Genomic DNA, 18,933 nt, shown 5'->3' on the forward strand with positions numbered 1-18,933 from the left:
TCCGGAAGTATATATAGTTTAAAGTAGTTTCGTTTCAATAAAAATTGTTAATTTGGTTAGTTTGGTCATAAAATGGGATGATATGGAACACGTGTAGGTAAGTTTTCCCACGTGTAATTGCATTGAGTCTGATTCTTGCATGACTTACTACGTGTCGGTAAAGTGCAACCATTATGGACCTATTTCTTCCTGGTCCGCTTGGTGTCGTGTTTATTATTTGAACTACAAGCCATGTTCTTATGAGAAAAACCTGTTTTCTTTCCCTCCACAAACAAACCTAAATAGCAGAAGCAGGCAGCAATAGATTTCCATGGCAAACATTTGGTTCTTCACTCTTCTTCTCCTTTACCTTTCAACTCTCTCATCACTAAGATCTACAACTACTTCAAAAAGAATTTACATTCTTCATATGAACCACAACTCCAAACCTGACACGTATACCACTCACCACCAATGGTACCAATCCCTCACCTCCACCTCCGATTCAATTCTTTACACCTACACCACCGCATTTCAGGGCTTTGCCGCCTATCTCGACCCTGAAGAAGCTGAATCTCTTAAAAAACTCGACAATGTTCTTAATGTGTTTGAAGATGGAGTTTACTCTCTCCAGACAACTCACACTCCGCAATTTCTCGGTCTTAATTCCAATTTTGGCTTGATTGACGATGGCAGGCGTACCTTCCAAGAAATTGAAAGAGCTTCTCAGGATATCATTATCGGAGTTCTTGATTCCGGCATATGGCCAGAATCCAAAAGCTTTGACGATACAGGTTTACCAGAAATCCCAAAGCACTGGAAAGGGAAATGCAAGACTACTCGCGATTTCAATAGCAAACTCTGCAATAAAAAAATAATTGGTGCTTATTACTATTCAGAAGGAAGCAAGAAAAGCTCGCACAAGTTCAAAGATATTGAATCACCTCGAGATTATAAGGGACATGGAACACACACTGCTAGCACCGCCGCCGGATCACCTGTTGTAAATGCGAGCATGTTTGGTTATGCAAAAGGCACTGCACGTGGAATAGCAGCTAATGCTAGGATATCAAGCTATAAGGTTTGTTGGAGTACAGGTTGTTCGGGCGCCGATATTCTTGCCGGAATAGACAGAGCTATTACGGATGGCGTTGATGTGCTTTCTTTATCTATTAATATTCAGTCTCTTAATACGACTCTATATTATCTTCATCCGATTGCTTTTGCTACATTTACTGCAACTCGGCTTGGAATTTTCGTTTCGTGCGCAGCTGGAAATGCAGGACCTGCAAAAGCCTCAGTATCAAACACGGCTCCATGGGTTTTAACAGTTGGTGCCGGAAGTATAGACCGGAACTTTCCGGCTTATGCTTTCCTTGGTAACAAACAACTTTTCACCGGAGTATCTCTTTATACTGGAAAAAGAATGGGAAATAAACCGATGGGTTTGGTTTATCAAAATGGAAAAAATAGTTCTAGTAATTTTTGTTTACGAAACACACTTAATCCAGAGTTGGTTCGTGGCAAAGTCGTAATTTGTGACATTGGGATAGTCTTAGAGGCAGAGAAAGGTTTGGCCGTACGTGAGGCCGGTGGGGTTGGGATGATAATGGTGGAGGTGGCTGTGAAGGTGTTGGAATCTGAGAATGAGTTCGTGCCAACGGTGGTGGTGGGGAAGAAAGCGGGTGCGTTGATTAAGAAGTATGTTAAGACTAATTCTAATCCTACAGTTGTACTTGGATTCCGTGGGACTGTGGTAAATCCGGCGACGCCATCGCCTATGGTGGGTTCTTTCAGTTCAAGAGGGCCAAATCCGGTGACGCCACAAATATTGAAGCCGGATATTATAGCTCCTGGTGTTAATATTTTGGCTGCTTGGCCTAAAACTGCAAGTCCTAGTTCTTTGAAGGAAGACAATAGGATAAGTGAATACGTGATTGAATCAGGTAAGTAAATTTGATTGTTCAATTAGAAATAACAAATATATTGTTTTTTATTTGGCCAAATATACATAATTTAGCCTGAAATTTATCAAAAACAACTATGACACCCTAAATTTTAAAATCGATTTTATGATATCCGAATTTTATTTTTTGTAATAATCTCACACATTGTCATACTAGCAACATAATTTTTTAGGTTTTTGACTTTTATATATAAAACAGTGATTTGATATGTGGTTGATATAACTTTTCGTACTATAATTTATATTTTTTAACTATTTAATAAATATTTACTCGATCTAATTTTATAAATTGAAGTGTTATTTTTTGTAATAATCTCACACATTGTCATACTAGCAACATAATTTTTTAGGTTTTTGACTTTTATATATAAAACAGTGATTTGATATGTGGTTGATATAACTTTTCATACTATAATTTATATTTTTTAACTATTTAATAAATATTTACTCGATCTAATTTTATAAATTGAAGTGTTATTTTTTGTAATAATCTCACACATTGTCATACTAGCAACATAATTTTTTAGGTTTTTGACTTTTATATATAAAACAGTGATTTGATATGTGGTTGATATAACTTTTCATACTATAATTTATATTTTTTAACTATTTAATAAATATTTACTCGATCTAATTTTATAAATTGAAGTGTTAAATAGGAAAGGACAGAGAGAGGAGATTATGGAACCGAGCCCACAACTCCAAAATTTTTTAAAATTTATTTTATAATTTAGTATAAAAATTTTTTTTTCTTCACTTCACTCAGTCGTAACTTTTGAAAATTTTATTTTATAGTCTAGCTCTGACTCTGTCAATAGGTCAACGAAAGTACTTAATATGTGTAATTTGGTCAACGAAAGTACTTAATATGTGTAATTTTATAACGTGAAGTGTTCAATAAATAAAAATGAAAGTTAAAAGTGCGAACAAGGTTTCTGTGAAAAGTATAGATGAATTTATATATTGAATTTTTTTTTTTTTTCTATTTTATCAGGCACATCGATGGCTTGTCCACATGCAACTGGAGTTGCAGCTTTGCTCAAAGCAGCACATCCAAAATGGAGTGCAAGTGCAATTAAATCAGCACTAATGACCACTGCCTACACCATTGATAACACAAACTCCGTTATAAGAGATTCTGCAACTGGTTCATCCTCAAATCCATGGGCATATGGGTCGGGTCATATTGACTCAAGAAAAGCTTTCTCTCCAGGCCTTATTTATGATATCTCCAAAAAAGAGTACACAAAATTTTTATGTTCATTGGATTACCCTCTTGAATTCATCAGAACAATTACTCTAAATCCCAAAGTTTCTTGTTCTTCAAGATTTGATGATCTTGGTGAGCTCAATTATCCATCGTTCTCAGTCTTATTTGGTAATAAGACAATGGTTCAATACAGTCGTAAATTGACAAATGCAGGCGCCGCCAACTCTGCCTATGAAGTGATAGTGGCTGCACCGCCGGCTGTGACGGTGACCGTTAAACCAAGAAACTTGGTTTTTAAAAATGTAGGGGAAAAGCATAAGTACAGAGTAACATTTATGGCCAAGAAAAATAGGAAACCAGGGAGTGGAGCTGCATTTGGTTCAATTACTTGGAGAAATGCCCAACATACAGTTAGCAGTCCAATTGCATTTACATGGACATAAACTCGTTTACTACAAAGCACACTGTCGTTTAATATCAGAGAGTTTAATTAGTCTCTGTCGTTTTGTGCTTGTTGATGAACCTAGAAATATATGGAACGGCATTAACGCTTTTAACTGTTAAGATGGGCTTTTCTTCTCTTGTTTGGATACAAGTATAACACAAGAAACTGGACTTCTAATTCATCGTGTGGATTATTTATTTATTGAATAAGATTAAGTATTATATATTTTTAAGGGACAAGTTTAGCACAGTTTTTATCTGTTATTGCAAAATATTTGTAACTAAATTAATTGGAATTTACCCGAGAAAATTAATTTCAGTGTGTGTAAACTAAGTTCAACTAAAAACCTTTTGATATGAATTTAAGAATGGGACATAAACCGATGGGTATGGATTATCAAAATGAAAAAAATAATTCAGGAATTTTTGTAAACGTAATACTCTTAAACCAGAGTTGGTGCGTGGCAGAGTTGTAATTTGTGATATTTGTAGGAAAATTAGAGGGGCAGAACAAGGTTTGGCCGTGCGTAAGGCCGGTGGCATTGGGATGATCTTGGTGAAGGCGGATGTAAAGGTGTTGCAGGTTGACAATGACTTTGTTCCGACGGTGGTGGTTGGGAAGAAAGCGGGTAAGTTGATTAAGAAATATGTTAAGACTAATTCTAATCCAACGGGTGTGCTTGGATTTCGTGGGACTGTGATAAATGCACGACCATCGCCTATGGTGGCTTCTTTTAGCTCGAGAGGGCCAAATTTCGTGACGCCCCAAATATTGAAACCGGATATTATAGCTCCTGGTGTTAATATTTTGGCTGCTTGGTCTGGAGCTGCAAGTCCAACTCACTTGAAGGAGGACAATAGGATAAGTGAATTCAGCTCTGATTCAGGTAACTAAATTATGATTATGACTACTTGAGAAATGAAACTCAACCAGTGAAATTTGATTCTTCAGGCCTGTTCGGCAAAAGCTTAGCTTTTTGAAGTAGCATTTTATGAAACTTTTTGACAGGCACATCAATGTCATGTCCACATGCAACTGGAATTGCAGCATGACTCAAAGCAGCACATCCGAAATGGAGTGTAAGTGCAATTCAATCAGCAATCATGACCACTGCCTACACCATTGATGACACAAATCCATGGGCATATGGGTCGGGTCATATTGACCCAAGAAAAGCTTTCTCTCCTGGCCTTATTTATGATATCTCCAAAGAAGAATATATAAAATTTTTATGTTCATTGAATTTCCCTCTTGAAATTGTCCGAGAAATCACAGAAAATCCCTTTCTTACTTGTTCAAAGAGATTTGATGATCTTGGTGAGCTCAATTATCCATCATTCTCAGTCTTGTTCGGAAACAAGACGACTGTTCAATACACTAGAACATTGACAAACGTAGGCACGGCTAAATCTACATATGAAGTGAAAGTGACTGCACCTCCGGCTCTGACAGTAACAGTTAAACCAAGGAAGTTGGTTTTCAAAAATGTAGGAGAAAAGCATAGTTATAGAGTAACATTTGCGGCCATTAAAAATAGGAAACCAGTTGGTGGAGTTGCCTTTGGTTCAATTACTTGGATAGATGCTCAACACAAAGTTAGCAGTCCAGTTGCATTTACATGGACATAAACTGGTTTATCACAAAGTACACTCATCAAAATATATGGGAGACTTTAATTAGTCTGTGTTGTTTTTACTTTTTAAACCCAGAAATAAATGAAACAGCATAATGCTTTTAACAATCAAGATATATAGACTTTGCTTCTCTCCTTTGAATAAACTGTAAATCTAATCTTGTTATATATATGAATTTAAGGCGGTTAATCAGAGCTGCGGTAGAGGTGATCAGTACAGTAAGATTCTTACCTCTAAAATGTATGAACACATCGTCATTGAACTGAGAAGCAGAAGATGAGGCTTCGCCTGCCTTCGCATTAGTCTTCCGACAAAAGTTAGACCTTCGACCTGGATAGATGAGAAAGAAAAGTTGAGTGCAAGAAAGATATCAAGAAAATAACTTAAAAATCTTGTTGAAGGATGGATCCTACGAGGTCAATTTAAGAAGTTTTGGACAAAATCCTTTCTGATGAAGGAGGGACAAATATGCCACTCTGACCATATCATTGGTGTTGCCTGAAGCTCTGATTGACTTTGTTTTAGTCCGACATTTGTCGCCAGATGCGATAGCTAAAACCGTAACTGAGAAAGTATATGTTCTGGCTCTGGAATCCTGAACATCTGCATTGTAACTTGGCCCATCAAGAACAAACAAGCTTGACTTTTAGCATTCATGGATCTTTCTGTGCATAACACAAATTTCAAACATCAAAGACTTTCTAATATTCATTTTTTTTAGGTTGATTTTGATATTATAAACAACCAAAAGCAAACTTCTCTGATGTCATTACAAATTCAAGAGTGGAGCAACTCAAGCAAAGGTATGCATCAAAATGATTTGGAAAGAAAAAAATTAATGCAAAATGAAACACATTTATTCCTGAATTTAAACAATCCTGGCTGTCAAACCAGTATTCTGTAAAAATTGAAAATTATACCTCCTAGCTTCTGAAAAACGAGAAACTACCGTCTTGTCTCGACCACACTGATCAAATCCTTGGGTTTTGGTTCACATTTTGATTTTTAAAATTATGGCACGAACTTTCAAGCAATCAACAGTTTGAACTTTAACCCAAGAAACACCATTTTTTCCCGCTAGCATCTAAATTTTTCCGACCCTCTATGGCAGCTTAGTATCCTAAATGGCAACAAGGAAGAGGAATAGATCGGAAAGAGCCTGAGATGTTCGATAAGGGGCCTCGGCAGCAAGAAAACCAGCTTCGGCAAGCCTCAGGGCATGAGCACCTGCAAATGCCGCAAGATGACCTGGAAACTTGGGCAATGAGAGCTCAGTTTTGGCGAGAACGGTATGACCGGCTCAGGGTGGAGGCCTCTCGTCAAGCTTTCTATTAATTGTTATGATATATATTTAAACATATATACAACAAACAAGTCGTTGTAGTATAGTGGTGAGTATTCCCGCCTGTCACGCGGGTGACCCGGGTTCGATCCTCGGCAACGGCGAGTAGACTAATCTTTTTTACCAGTCCCTGGTAGCACACTATTTTTTTGGCTCACAAAGTCTAATTTAGTAATTTTCATTAGCACAAAATTTGTACCTCGCACGTAATGATTCAGAGATGAGCATAGATTATTACTTTAAGTGGCAACGCAAATGTTTTCTTCATTATATTAGAAAAAGTATACATGATTACATAAAACTAAGGAAAGTTTATTTTATAAAAGAGCATTTTTAAGGTCAATTATGGCAACTGAAACCAGATTTGGAAGAACGTTATTGAGCTACCAAGAAATGATTAGCATTTATATTTATATTTGATCATGTGCAAACTCTAAATATTCATATTATACATGAATTGTCGCAACCAAAAAAAAAATCCAGAAAATGAGATGATTAAGGAAACTGCTTTTGTCCAACAAAATAAATACATAGACATCAAAATATCCCTGCTACAATTATGTTACATCTGCATGTTCATTTGGAAAATGCATACATAAAATCAGCAATATTGAGATGTAAGTGCCGAGGCAGCTGCTAAGAAATATTTTGTGGTGAAACAGACGAACCAAAACAATGTATTGAATAATTAGCCTGTTTCGAGAATTCGCTAGAATGAGGGCTGACCAATTCGAGTCTCATTATACGTTCTTACCTTAGAAACTCCTAAATCCCTTAAATATTGCAGGTAAGATTACAGAGCATCAGGACTACCAAGAAAACCACGCTTAACAAAAAGTGGATGCTATCTCCGCATTACCCGATGACGTTCTCGTTTCCGGAAACGCTCTAGCATGAACTCATCTGTTGCAGCTTCTCTACGAGTTGCATCAGTGTTATTTTCAGTTGGTTTGGGTCCAGCACCATCATCTTGTGAACTTCTGTCCTTGTACAACTCAGGATGATCTGCAAGAACATCACTATTGTCAAGAATATGGAATATAGTGGAAATAAAAAGAGAAAATACAATGCTTTAAGAGCATCAAAGAGGTATCTAATCACAAGCAAATGAACCATACAGAACTTTTGAGACAGACACTTGAATTAGAAGAGCAGAATCCAGACTAACCAGATTATTTCGATTTCCGGAAAAGGATGAATTAAAAATAAAGAATCAAATCTACTGACGCAGTTAAAAGGCAAGATGAAAGAATCTGTAACCAACCTCTTCGAAGTTTCTCAGCATAATCCCTACCACGTTGAAAATAATCTGCACTATAACTTGATGGGATGCTAAATTCTGATTTCGCCCGGCCCATTAGCCGTTTCTCCTGTAGAAGTTTTTTAGCAGCCTCTGTTTCCTCAATATTTCTCAGTTTGTATCTGCACCCATGAAATAATTACTTGGAAGTCCATGAAAACCAAAAGGTTACTTCAAAACCTTCTCAAATCACGTTAAATCATTTTCCAACAGCATTGTTAAAACAACCAGCAAATTCAATATCAGCCTTGAAAGCTGATGCTCCAATTTCAACTTTCTTTCAGAAAATTGAGTACAACAACAAAACATACAAACCACAATATAAATCATAATTCTTAAACAAATAAAAGGAAAGAAAAAAAGGGCATACTCAATGGGCAGCTGAACCTCCGCAATTCCAGTAGTCCACTGAGTAGAGCTTTCTTCCGAATTTCTTCTTTTCACCTGTGAGGAAAAAATAACAAGTTGAAGGAAAAATCGCAAGAAAAATACCCACATGAAAAGGAAAAAAAAAAAAAAAATAGTAGCATATATCTTCAGCAACTGATAATCTATCAACTGGCAGAATTTAATAGTTAAGGAAAACAAAGAGAAAAAAGAGGTAGAGGCTTATAAAATGTCTTAAAGGATGTGAAAGAACCAGGTCCCATGCAAAAAATTTGTCACATTTCCAATTACTTACAAACAAAAGCGGTAAAATATACACAATTTTGGAATGGAATCAGATGGGCAGGCTAGTCTAATAATAACAACCTTAATCCCAAACAGTCAGGTTTGTATAAACTGCATAAAATATGTGGTTATCAACTAGATGGTGTAAAGCTCTTAGTCTTGAGTTAAAAACCAAAAATGCTTGCACTTCATTTTATACAAATGTCATTCTCAACCAAGATGCTCAAACTAACAGTGTTGCTTGGCTCATGAACTAGTGTGTCCAGTTAGTACCTATGTCCAACATGGGTATGTTTGTAACTTGTTTTCATATACAGATGATCACACACGAATTTATGTAAAAGCAAATGATATGTCACTGACATGAAAGTGAAGCAACATATGCATAAGAAAGGTGATGGACCCTAGGACCTAACAACTTACTTTAAGATGCTCAGGAATTTGGTACAGTTCGTCTTCAGCTCGCTTTAAGTCATTTTCAACTTGATTTGTTGCATCAATGTTCTTGCCTCTTTTCTTTGCCAATTCTTGCTCAACATAATTCAACCTACAACATAACCACAAGTATCAGGTGTTAACACAAAAATCTCATAAAATAATTCATCAATCAAATCATAAGAGCCTTCATAAATTTTCATAACAATTATCTATTTATTAGGAAACATAAAGTACCACGTTTCTGAACTGTCACTCAGTTAATCCGACAAAAATGTAAGCAACTATAATCGAAGGCATGTAAGAACAGTTTCTATTTATTAATTGAAGTCAGCATCTTTCTAGAACAATAAGCAGAAATGGTCACCAAACATGAAGATGGGATATTATACAAATTCTTTTAGGAACCAAAAAACAGAAACTATGCATACCATAAATTCAGATTAAAAGCCTTAACCATACGTTAATTAAAAGAGCAAATAATTATATAGATAATAGAAGTTAAAAAAGAACTTACATGTTGGGATCTTCAACCATAACGGCAGTTTCCTGAGCGAAAGTATCTTGAAGAACAAGCTCTTCTTTCTCTCCGTCTCCATCGTTCTTTTCAATTACTTTCTTGGGAACTAAATTCCCACTTTGCACCGATGGAATTGCAGGGATTCCTGATTTCCTTTCCCTCTGTTTCTGTAGGAATTTCACTTCTTCTAGTGCCAATCTACAATCCCAATTCTCACTCCCATTAATTAAAGCCCAAATGCATAACCAAAACCCTAATTGTAATTGTAATTCTAAATTTACAATTACCTCCTCTCTTCTTCGTCATCTGATGCGTTGTTTTTGTTGTTCTGGCCGTCTTCTTCCTCAAAAGTTCTCTTCCTGAAATTCTTCTTTTTCAGCATCTGCTTCTCAATTCTTTGTTCTTTCCTTTCAATTTTCTCGAGAAAGTTTAACCGGGATTCTAAAAATTTCCCCGCGTGGTTCCGTTGCCAGCTTGCCATATATTAGAATCTGGTAGAAGGAAAACTGATTAAAACGCAGCGTTTTTCGCATACTTTTGCCATCCAGCCATCCAAATAATCGAATATTTAGTTTGATTTGATGCGCTAATAAGTTCTTTTCAATTTTTAATAAAACATTGTTTTTTTCTTAAAAAAATTTTTTAGTAAAACATTGTTTGATAATAATATTAAGGTGCATTTAGTTACTCGAATCTCACAGAAAAATGGTAATATTTTCTAGAAAAAATAAAATTTCTGAATATACAATCCATGTTTATAAATTTATAAACATTTTTATGTTTATAAATTGACCTTTGCGGTTTGATTCAATTAACCTCCCACGATACTGATTTTCGGTCTGGTTAACAGATATTTCTAGCTCCCGTGGTTCGCAGCCGGTTTTAGTTGATTTGGAATGTTTTTTGATTGGTTTTCTTGATTTCTCTACAATTATCTAGGTTCGGCTTGGTTTTGAAGCGCAATGGGCTTTCTCTATGGTTCATTGTTTGGGTTTTTTATTATTATAACTCTGTGTTTAGTTATTTTAGCTATCCTCATGCTTATATAATATTTTATTTGATATTAATACTACTATAATCAATTAATATGAAATTATTAATACCACTTATAAAATTATTCAAATAAATTATTTTTTTAAAAGTGAAATTTTATCGATTTTGTACTTAAATCCTAATTAAGAAATTATTTTTTATGTATTAACGAATATTTAATCAAATATAATAAATATTATGGATGAAAGTCGAAGCTATGGACGCCTAATTTGTAACTTGAACAAATATAAAATTAAATATAACAAATACTAAATCAAAAATAACTAGATATATGTTACATTGGTTTATTTATAAGTAAATAACAAAAGTCACATTATACAAATGTTCCTGGAAAATATTGTATATAACAAAAGTTATATTGTATGATACTTGAACAAATTTTTTTTTCTTTTAAACAATTACGGCCTTATCATTATTTTCATTTCCTAAATAACAAAAATGTGTACGTATAAAAGTTACTAATGTTAGAACTCGTCCGATACACGGATCAATATTAAAGTATAAAATAATCTTTTATAACATCATTCAAAAATAATAAAATTATATAATAAAATGATCGTAAATGCATTATAAAATTGTATTTCGTTGAGATATACTAAAAAAAATTTACAATGCTAAGCTGTGTTTCTTAAGTATCATGTGAAATCTTTTGCCAGAATATGCAATAGCAAAAGTCATGCATAGTATGATTTAAGTGTGTCAAAATGGGTTGGCATTTTAGGTTTGACACGAATTCGCCTAACACGCGACACGATTAGAATCAACACAAACACGACCAATTTAATAATTATATTAAATTTATCGACACAAACAAGACACAAAAATTAGGTAGGTAACACGAACACAACGCGTTTAACTCGTCTAATATCACAAACAAGTTAAGTGAATTGTATTGATCATATGCAACCCATATAATCCGCTTAATATCATAAACATGTAACAACCCATATGCAACCCGTATAACCCACTTAATATCATAACATGTTAAGTGGGTCGTGTTGACCTGTATAAGACCCACTTAATATACTCATAATATTTTTAAATTTTAACCTATTTAATTTCAATCATATTTAAAAATAAATTCGCATACATAAAATCTATAAATTCTTCAAGATTCATAACTAAAATAAAAATAATAATACAACAATAAAATTTAAATAGGTTTTAGTTAAAGTAGTTATATCTAATACTAAAATTAATTCTTTCCTCTTAAATAAATGGGTCACTCACCTAACTCGCGTGTCAACTCGCGACACGACACGTTTATATTCGTATCATAAACAAACTCGATAATGAGTCCGGTAAAGACAACATAATACTATTATACCTCAATAATATTACAATATTATTATAACATATTAACTCCATAAATTTAGATTATTTCTAAATAATAAATTGGTATTAAAAATATTATTTGTAGGTTTTTATTATAGAGTTGCAAAAATAAAAACAAGCTAAGCATTCATCAAATCATTAAAAGGTTTTTATTTGTAGATTTCAAACTAAAGGAAGATGATTTTGTGTGTAAATAAGAAATACAAATTTTTTTATTAAACTAAGCAAATAAAAAGTATAATTAATATTACCTAATTATTATTATTTCATTGTTCTTCTTTATACAATTATTATAGACTGAATTTGAATAGAGTATAAGTAATTTAAATTGAAATTATTGATTTATGTTTATTAAATCAAATTCAAACTTCTTAAAAATAATAATTTTTATTTTATTTTTTAGCTAATTTTAAATTAAGAATTTTAATTAGTTTTAGCATCTTAATTATGAATTTTAAATATACTATATATAGGAATTCTATTGTTAAAAAATTAATCGAGAGACTCTATTTCTTAAGAAAATGAAACACTTCCATGGTTGTTTAGAAAACAAAATCTGTGGATGTAAAAAACATTTTTAAAATAAAATTAAGTAGTTAGTATATTTTCGGAGGAAACAGAAACAAGAAAGAAAAGATGACCAATGTTGACGACAAACCTTATGATAGAGAATAAAACAAATAATAAAAAAAAAGGATTGCAAGCAAAGAAACTATCTATTGAACAGAACAAAGTCGCCATGGAGATTAATTCTGCGAAAACTGCATTAAAAGATTACAAAAACTGCTAATAATTGCAGACAACATAAAAAGCACACATTTAGAAATTACCACTCAAAACAAAAATGCTCTGAATTAAGTTCTACACTTCTTCTGCATCTTTATCCTTCTTTTTCTTCTTCTTCTTCTTCTCACTTCTATCTGCCTCACCATTAGTTCTTCCATCATCAACTATTGCTGCCTCCTCAGCTTCTTTGTCTTTCTTCTTCTTCTTTTTCTTCTCGGTCTTTTCTGCATCAGATAATACAGCTTCACCTGTATCATTCTGTTCCTTTTGCTTCACCTTCTCAGTATCTCTTTCCCCTAAAGCTTCTGCATCACCGGCTTCTTTACTCTTCTTTTTCTTCTTCTTTTTCTCTTTCTTCTCATCTTTGCTCTCCTGAACAGCATCTCCCTTAACCTTCTTCAACTCAACTGCCTCTTTCTCTTCAACTTGTTCAACTTTAACTTTCTTAGCGGGAACTTGAACACCTGGACTGTCAGTGCCTTCATCCAGCTTGCGCTTGCGCCCTTCCCCATCTTCACCATCCTTGCTCTTCTTCTTCTTTTTCTTCTCCTTCTCCATCTCCACTTCTACACTCTCTTTCTTCTCTGCGGCAACATCCTTTGCTGGCTCATTTGCAGCTGCAAGGCTAGCAACTATAGAATCTCCTCCAGTAGGCAAAACCAAATTCCTCATCCACTCTTGAGGGGTACTATCATTTGGCTTGCCATGCTTATCCAATTTCCCCTCGGAAATCAACTTCTTCTTCATCGAAGCCCTCGGTCCCAAACCCCATTTCCTTGGGTAAGTATCTCGATCCATCACAACCCTCTTGATCTTAGCCACAACACCATGATCACAAGTAGCCATAACAGCAGTAGTCATCTCTGCAATTCCCAAAGCAATTGCCTCACCCTTTGTAGTCATTAGAACAACTTCCTCACCAACCTCGATGTCATTCTCAAACCTCAACAAACCGGGAATCATCAGCTTGGCACCATAACAAATAGCATTAACAGCAGAATCTTTCACCACCAATCTCTTGTAACTAGTCAAAAGCACTTCAAGTGGCATAATAACTCTCCTCAAGTAACTCTCATCTCTATAATTATCATAAACCCATTGAGCATCCATAACATCATGCATAGTAACCATATTATCTCTCTCTCCCAAAATCCCAGACCTAACTCTCCTCAACTCCTGCATATGCCCACCAACACCAAGAATTAAACCCAAATGCACGCACATAGTCCTAACATAAGTTCCAGCCTCACAAGAAATCCAAAAAACAACCAAATGCCTATCTGGGTCGTACTCCAATAACTTACTTTCATATATAGTTCTAATCCTAAGCTGCCTTTTAACAGCAGAAATAAGTGGCGGCCTTTGAAAAACTGCACCAGTTAATGTTTCAAGTGCTCTAGCTACTTTAGCAACATCAGGAACCTTGTCATGCAATCTTGCTATACAAACATATTCTTTACCAGCTCCTTGTTGAGATTTAACAAGACGAGTAGCTCTATCAATACAAACAATCAAATTACCTGTAACTTTAGGGTCTAGTGTGCCGCTATGCCCTGTTTTCTCCACTCTCAAAATCCTTTTAATCCACGCAACAACTTCATGAGAAGATGGGTTTGCTGGCTTATCAAGATTAATAACTCCATAACGAATGTACTCTGCTAAAGGACGCTTTAGAGGAGAATAACCAGAAGGAAGTGGAGTGTAATGACCTGTACGGACATTAAGGCGATCGTAGTTTTTCAAGAGGATTGGCCATTGAGAAGTGTCGATTGCCGGCGTGAAGCTCTGGGGTTTAATCATGAAGTCTCCGGTGTTATCGGCGGCGGCATCATTTGAGTGTTTGTCGGGTTCTTCTACTTGAGTGGTGCTCTTTTTCTTGTGTTTTTTCTTCTCTGAGCGAGAAATTTCAACGTCAGACATGGCGTTTATCTGACTCTGAACAAGAAAGTTTTGTGCTTTTTAGGGTTTTTGTGGGTTTGAAGGAGGCTATCGGAGCAAAAGGGTTTAAAGCTGGAAATGAAAATTTATAGGGTTAGGGTTTTGAGGGTTTTTGGGAAGGAGGAGACTAGAGACTGGAAGATGCGCTAATTGGGTCGGGTTAGGGTTTGAAATGGATATATAACAAGCCCAATTGTCACCAAGTCCAATCCAATAAACTCGTATTAAAGTGTAATGATCATCATTAATATTAACTATAATTTTTTTTTGTTTAAATTAAATAATTAGAAACAAAAAAAATAAAGATGATAGGGTAGTTTTTTATCATAAAAATAGACATATTAATATAAATATATAAATAAATATAGTTTTTTATATTAAAAATGGTAAATACATAAAGAAATCAATTGTACTCTTAAAATTATGAATTTTAATAATATTACACACATTTCTATACTAACAACAATTATTTTTAGAGTTAGACTCTTATATATAAAATATTTATGGTTAGCATAATTTTTAGTACAATAATTTTCATATTTTTGAATCATTTAATAAATATTTAATAGATATAATTTTATAAGTTAAAATATTATGTGTCAAAATAAAAGTCAAAGATAACATAAAATAACTAATTTTGCCGAATGCCGCGTAAGTTTTCAAATCAACTCAAAGTTATTCATGAATTTGACCAATTAATAAAAACCAAATGATGTTACTTTTATTTTCATTTAACAATTAGAATTTATCTAAATATGAGTTACTATTGATTTTATGAGTTTGAAATTTATTCTTACACATGTTTATTGAATAATTGTTTCTTAACAAAGTACCAAAAATTATATTATTCATAAATACATTATAAATAATCATGCTAAATTTCAATTTTGAACTACTTATGGAAGGAACTATACTTTAAATATTAGAAGGCTAAACACAAAAAAATATAGTTGAATTTAAATTTTGGAGGATGATTATATATATATTAGAAAATATGAATAAAAATCAAGGAAAACAATTGAATTTTAAAGAATTTAGGAAATCATGACCCCAAACACTTGATTTACTTACGAGCTTTCGAATTGAAAGTAAAAGTGTCTGGAATTGTTCATGAAAATAAATTGAGTTTTAATTTGTTGTTATATTTTACATTTTTTTTTAATTTGTAGTTCTAATTAGATTTAGAACTAAGAACTTGAAAGTCTTACTTAAATTTAAAAAAATGAAAGATAAAATGGATAAAGAGTATGGTGAAGCCGCGAAGTTCTCGAGTTCGAGTCCTCTCGACAATAGTTCTTTTCACCAATTTGATGAGAAATGAAAGGGCTACCCCTATTGTGTAGCCCATAGTATTATTTCGGCCCCTTAGACCCCACTAAATTAAAAAAAGAAAAAAAAATCAATCCGACCTAAAATTTTGATGCTGTTTCAGGTTCAGGTCAATAAATAAATATGAGAATCCAACGTAACCCCATTTTAGTCACAGTACTAAAGCTTGTAGATATGTTAAAACCCAAATGTGTTTCTGCTGTGAATTAAATTCAGCTTAAAATGACTAATGAAAAAATAATTGCAATTAAAAAAAAAAAAAAAAGGATCAACTATTATCAGGCCACATAAATCTAAAGCATTAAGTAGCATTTTCAGGGGTTCCAACAGACCAGAGAGCAACCTAAAACATTTTATAAAACATCTCAAATGCATGTCCCATATCCAAACACACCAAAGAAACTATAAGAGTTAAAAGTCTCAATTTCACATGAGAACTTATTGATCCAAGTTACTATGAAGGCAAGTATAATGGAGAGTCCAAGCTTGAACATTCCACCAGTTGTCCATCTGCATGATCAATCAATCATCAGAACAGTAAAATTTAGATATAACTATAACATTTAACAAGGCTAGAATGATGTAGAGAGGTTTCTGATCATATTAAATCTGGTGCATGAGCTAGTCAATTCACATATCAGAAAACGTTCCCATCCAAGTGCATAAAAAAGGTTCAATTTTAGCTATTAATATTACCAATCTCTTAAGCAAATAGCTCACTATGCTCCCAACACGGTACAGCTTGGTCTAGCAAGGGATTTTGCAACATTACCATAATAAGATGGTACAAGCACTTTTATACTATAACGCGTATAATTGAGTGCAAAACATGCAGACCACTGGCCACCAAATGATAATCCTATTTAATTAAGCTGTAAAATAACTCAAATCATATATTCCTTGATTAGAATCAATTTATTGTAAAAATTGTTATAACTTAATTGTAACTCTAAGTTACATATTATGCTAACAAATTCATGTTGCAGAAGAACAAGCTTATCATTTTATTGACAAACATATAACCATTTACCACAGATATCAACAATATGGACTTGGAAGTTGGAATTCGAACTTTTGCCAATCAAACATGTTTCTACAGGCAGAAACTTTATGGAACAAGAATAAGTGGTACATTAATCCATCTGCCACTTTTTTTTCCCACATCTACCAACGAAACTCCACATTGGTCAAAAGAATTTGAACTCAAGTCTTAGTTCAATATTACAAAGTATAGTTTTCAAATAAAGATTTTCATAAGCCACAATAAAATCTAATGCATGGTTAAGAAACAAGAAACCTGAATCGGTCCCTTCTGATTATAACATTGATCACAAAAAAAGAGGAGCAAAGGATAAAAAAACCATGAACTAGCTTTTAAACCATACATTGTGTAAACACATTTGGCAAGATAAGTCAAACTTGGAAGGCAAAAAGATTGAACTAGTGGTTACTGATTTAACCTGAAATTTCATCTCCTATATCCAAGTCAAAATCCCATGAAAATACACAAGATTAAAAAATTTTAAACTTTAACACACAATTCAGATTCACATGACGATATGATAGGAGGGATTAGATAAGAATTAAAGAAAAGAAAAAACAAGGAGACTTGCGGAGAATACCCATGTTAATAAAACTAAAATCTCATATTTTGGAAAACTTAAAACTCAGATGTGTAATTCCCACACCAAGCAGTAAACCCATCACAGCCTGAGATAAGTAATAACTGATCATATAAACACGGGTGAGGGTGGGGAGAGGAAAAAGATAGACCAGAAATCAAGAAAAAGACCAAATTATTTCAGAGGAAAGAAAGAGAGAATTCAAATTTTAGAGCAGACAACTATCAGGAAAAAAATTGTAGAAATATCAAATAACATACAGGCAAAACATACCCATTTCACCAAACCAAAACAGTCAACCATAGAACCTATCCAACCCTTACACTGCACAAATTGGTAAATTTGACAGTAACCCATTTCAAAGGAGCTCCTATTTAGTTGCCAATACACCAAAATGAATGATAATGATTAGAATTATAAAGCATCCCCCCGGGGGGGGGGGGGGGGGGGGGGGGGGGGGGGAGGACAAATCACCATAACCAAGTGGAAAAACAAGAAGGAACAGTTGATAACTAGCTCCAATTTCTAATACAATCAAAAAACCCATCATAAAACAAGCATAATTACCTAGTTCTAAAGTATCAAAACAAAAACAGATCTACCCAATTTAAATTTAAATTTAAACAAATATAAAGTAATTGAAAAATCTGAAATAAACTAACCTGAAAAGCGCAAAATAACACTGATGGATAAAAATCAGTGAGAGTGAGAAGACGAAGAGGCGTGGTGGGTAGGCGAAAGAGCATAAAGCTTATTGTAGACTTGTTCTCCAACAAGGTAGATGCCGAAGGCGACAATGGCGATGCCAAGACCAGGAGTTGCGTGGCGGAACTGATTGGTGAGCATCGGATGCTTCCTCCATTCGTCCCTTCGCTTAAAGAACTCTCCCGTTGTCCCCAATGGTTTCCCCATTTTTTGCTAACAGTCCAAATCGTTCTCTTTCTCGTTCCACAAGCTGTGTTTGCTTCTCACAGAACCAGAGAAATGGCTATGCTGTTCCTCTTTTGAGGTCTTTTCTTGTTTGGGCTGTTGTTTGATATTGTAAGGTTTGCTTAGACAGTAGAGAAATGGGCCGAAAGCCTCTTCTCTCTTATTAAGTCGAGATATCTGTTGTCGTTTCAATCCGCGATTCAGTTTGGAGTTAACTCGTTTTATTCATTTTAAATTCAGAATTAATTTAATTTTAATTTTAATTTTAATGTTTTTTAGCAATAATAATAATATAATAATAATAATATAGTTCTTCAAATATGAGTAAATTATTAAAACCGAATAAAAAATTATAAACTAATCAAATTTAGCACACTTAAAATTAAATCAAACTGAAAAAATAAAGAATATTTGAATCTATTTGTCTAATTTTGACT

General features: G+C 33.9%; 4 protein-coding genes, 1 long non-coding RNA gene and 1 other non-coding gene across 8 annotated transcripts; 2 read left to right on the plus strand and 4 right to left on the minus strand.

Moving 5' to 3' along the window:
- The first annotated feature begins 243 nt into the window (after positions 1-243).
- On the plus strand, positions 244-5,228 carry LOC105639390 (subtilisin-like protease SBT1.8). Of its 3 annotated transcripts, none has more exons than XM_089725020.1 (3): positions 244-1,925; positions 2,940-3,225; positions 4,886-5,228. In XM_089725020.1, exons 1-3 carry the CDS (start codon positions 311-313, stop codon positions 5,226-5,228), a joined length of 2,244 nt encoding a protein of 747 aa, XP_089581146.1. In that variant the 5' UTR covers positions 244-310. The 3 variants fall into 3 exon arrangements, with proteins under 3 accessions (XP_089581146.1, XP_089581145.1, XP_012078825.1); XM_089725019.1 differs by having other exon boundaries at positions 2,940-3,101; positions 4,732-5,228; XM_012223435.4 differs by lacking the exon at positions 4,886-5,228 and having other exon boundaries at positions 2,940-3,795.
- LOC149494485 (uncharacterized) lies at positions 4,854-6,560 on the minus strand. The gene is made up of 3 exons (XR_016322123.1): positions 6,155-6,560; positions 5,648-5,899; positions 4,854-5,564 (listed from the first exon to the last, which is right to left on the minus strand). It is a non-coding gene; the product is annotated as an uncharacterized LOC149494485 (long non-coding RNA).
- Positions 6,561-6,608: 48 nt separating this feature from the next.
- On the plus strand, positions 6,609-6,680 carry TRNAD-GUC (transfer RNA aspartic acid (anticodon GUC)). Its single transcript has one exon. It is a non-coding gene; the product is annotated as a tRNA-Asp (tRNA).
- Positions 6,681-7,084: 404 nt separating this feature from the next.
- Positions 7,085-9,982, minus strand: LOC105639391 (integrator complex subunit-like protein). Its single transcript, XM_012223437.4, has 6 exons — positions 9,791-9,982; positions 9,501-9,701; positions 8,972-9,095; positions 8,247-8,320; positions 7,841-7,998; positions 7,085-7,581 (listed from the first exon to the last, which is right to left on the minus strand). The coding sequence occupies exons 1-6, from the start codon at positions 9,883-9,885 to the stop codon at positions 7,421-7,423; spliced, it is 813 nt and encodes a 270-aa protein (XP_012078827.2). The 5' UTR covers positions 9,886-9,982; the 3' UTR covers positions 7,085-7,420.
- A 2,606-nt stretch (positions 9,983-12,588) lies between these two features.
- NAP57 (NAP57 homolog) lies at positions 12,589-14,746 on the minus strand. The gene has a single exon (XM_012223438.2). It carries the CDS (start codon positions 14,595-14,597, stop codon positions 12,753-12,755), a length of 1,845 nt encoding a protein of 614 aa, XP_012078828.1. The 5' UTR covers positions 14,598-14,746; the 3' UTR covers positions 12,589-12,752.
- Positions 14,747-16,219: 1,473 nt separating this feature from the next.
- Positions 16,220-18,589, minus strand: LOC105639393 (NADH dehydrogenase [ubiquinone] 1 beta subcomplex subunit 3-B). Its single transcript, XM_012223439.4, has 2 exons — positions 18,229-18,589; positions 16,220-16,454 (listed from the first exon to the last, which is right to left on the minus strand). The coding sequence occupies exon 1, from the start codon at positions 18,476-18,478 to the stop codon at positions 18,263-18,265; it is 216 nt and encodes a 71-aa protein (XP_012078829.1). The 5' UTR covers positions 18,479-18,589; the 3' UTR covers positions 16,220-16,454; positions 18,229-18,262.
- Between the last annotated feature and the right edge of the window lie 344 nt (positions 18,590-18,933).

The sequence above is a fragment of the Jatropha curcas genome, chromosome 8, assembly GCF_041381405.1.
Source record: "Jatropha curcas cultivar XTBG-Jc1 chromosome 8, XTBG_Jcur_1.0, whole genome shotgun sequence".
In the NCBI taxonomy this organism is placed as follows: domain Eukaryota; kingdom Viridiplantae; phylum Streptophyta; class Magnoliopsida; order Malpighiales; family Euphorbiaceae; genus Jatropha; species Jatropha curcas.

Coding starts and splice junctions, on each gene's coding strand:
- LOC105639391 (XM_012223437.4), bottom strand. CDS start 9,885: ATGCTGAAAAAGAAGAATTTCAGGAAGAGAACTTTTGAGGAAGAAGAC. Junction 9,096..9,500: donor ATGGTTGAAGATCCCAACAT/GTAAGTTCTTTT, acceptor GTTATGTTGTAG/GTTGAATTATGTTGAGCAAG. Junction 8,321..8,971: donor AAATTCCTGAGCATCTTAAA/GTAAGTTGTTAG, acceptor TTTTCCTCACAG/GTGAAAAGAAGAAATTCGGA.
- LOC105639390 (XM_089725019.1), top strand. CDS start 311: ATGGCAAACATTTGGTTCTTCACTCTTCTTCTCCTTTACCTTTCAACT. Junction 1,926..2,939: donor TGAATACGTGATTGAATCAG/GTAAGTAAATTT, acceptor CTATTTTATCAG/GCACATCGATGGCTTGTCCA. Junction 3,102..4,731: donor TTCTGCAACTGGTTCATCCT/CAAATCCATGGG, acceptor CCATTGATGACA/CAAATCCATGGGCATATGGG.
- NAP57 (XM_012223438.2), bottom strand. CDS start 14,597: ATGTCTGACGTTGAAATTTCTCGCTCAGAGAAGAAAAAACACAAGAAA.
- LOC105639393 (XM_012223439.4), bottom strand. CDS start 18,478: ATGGGGAAACCATTGGGGACAACGGGAGAGTTCTTTAAGCGAAGGGAC.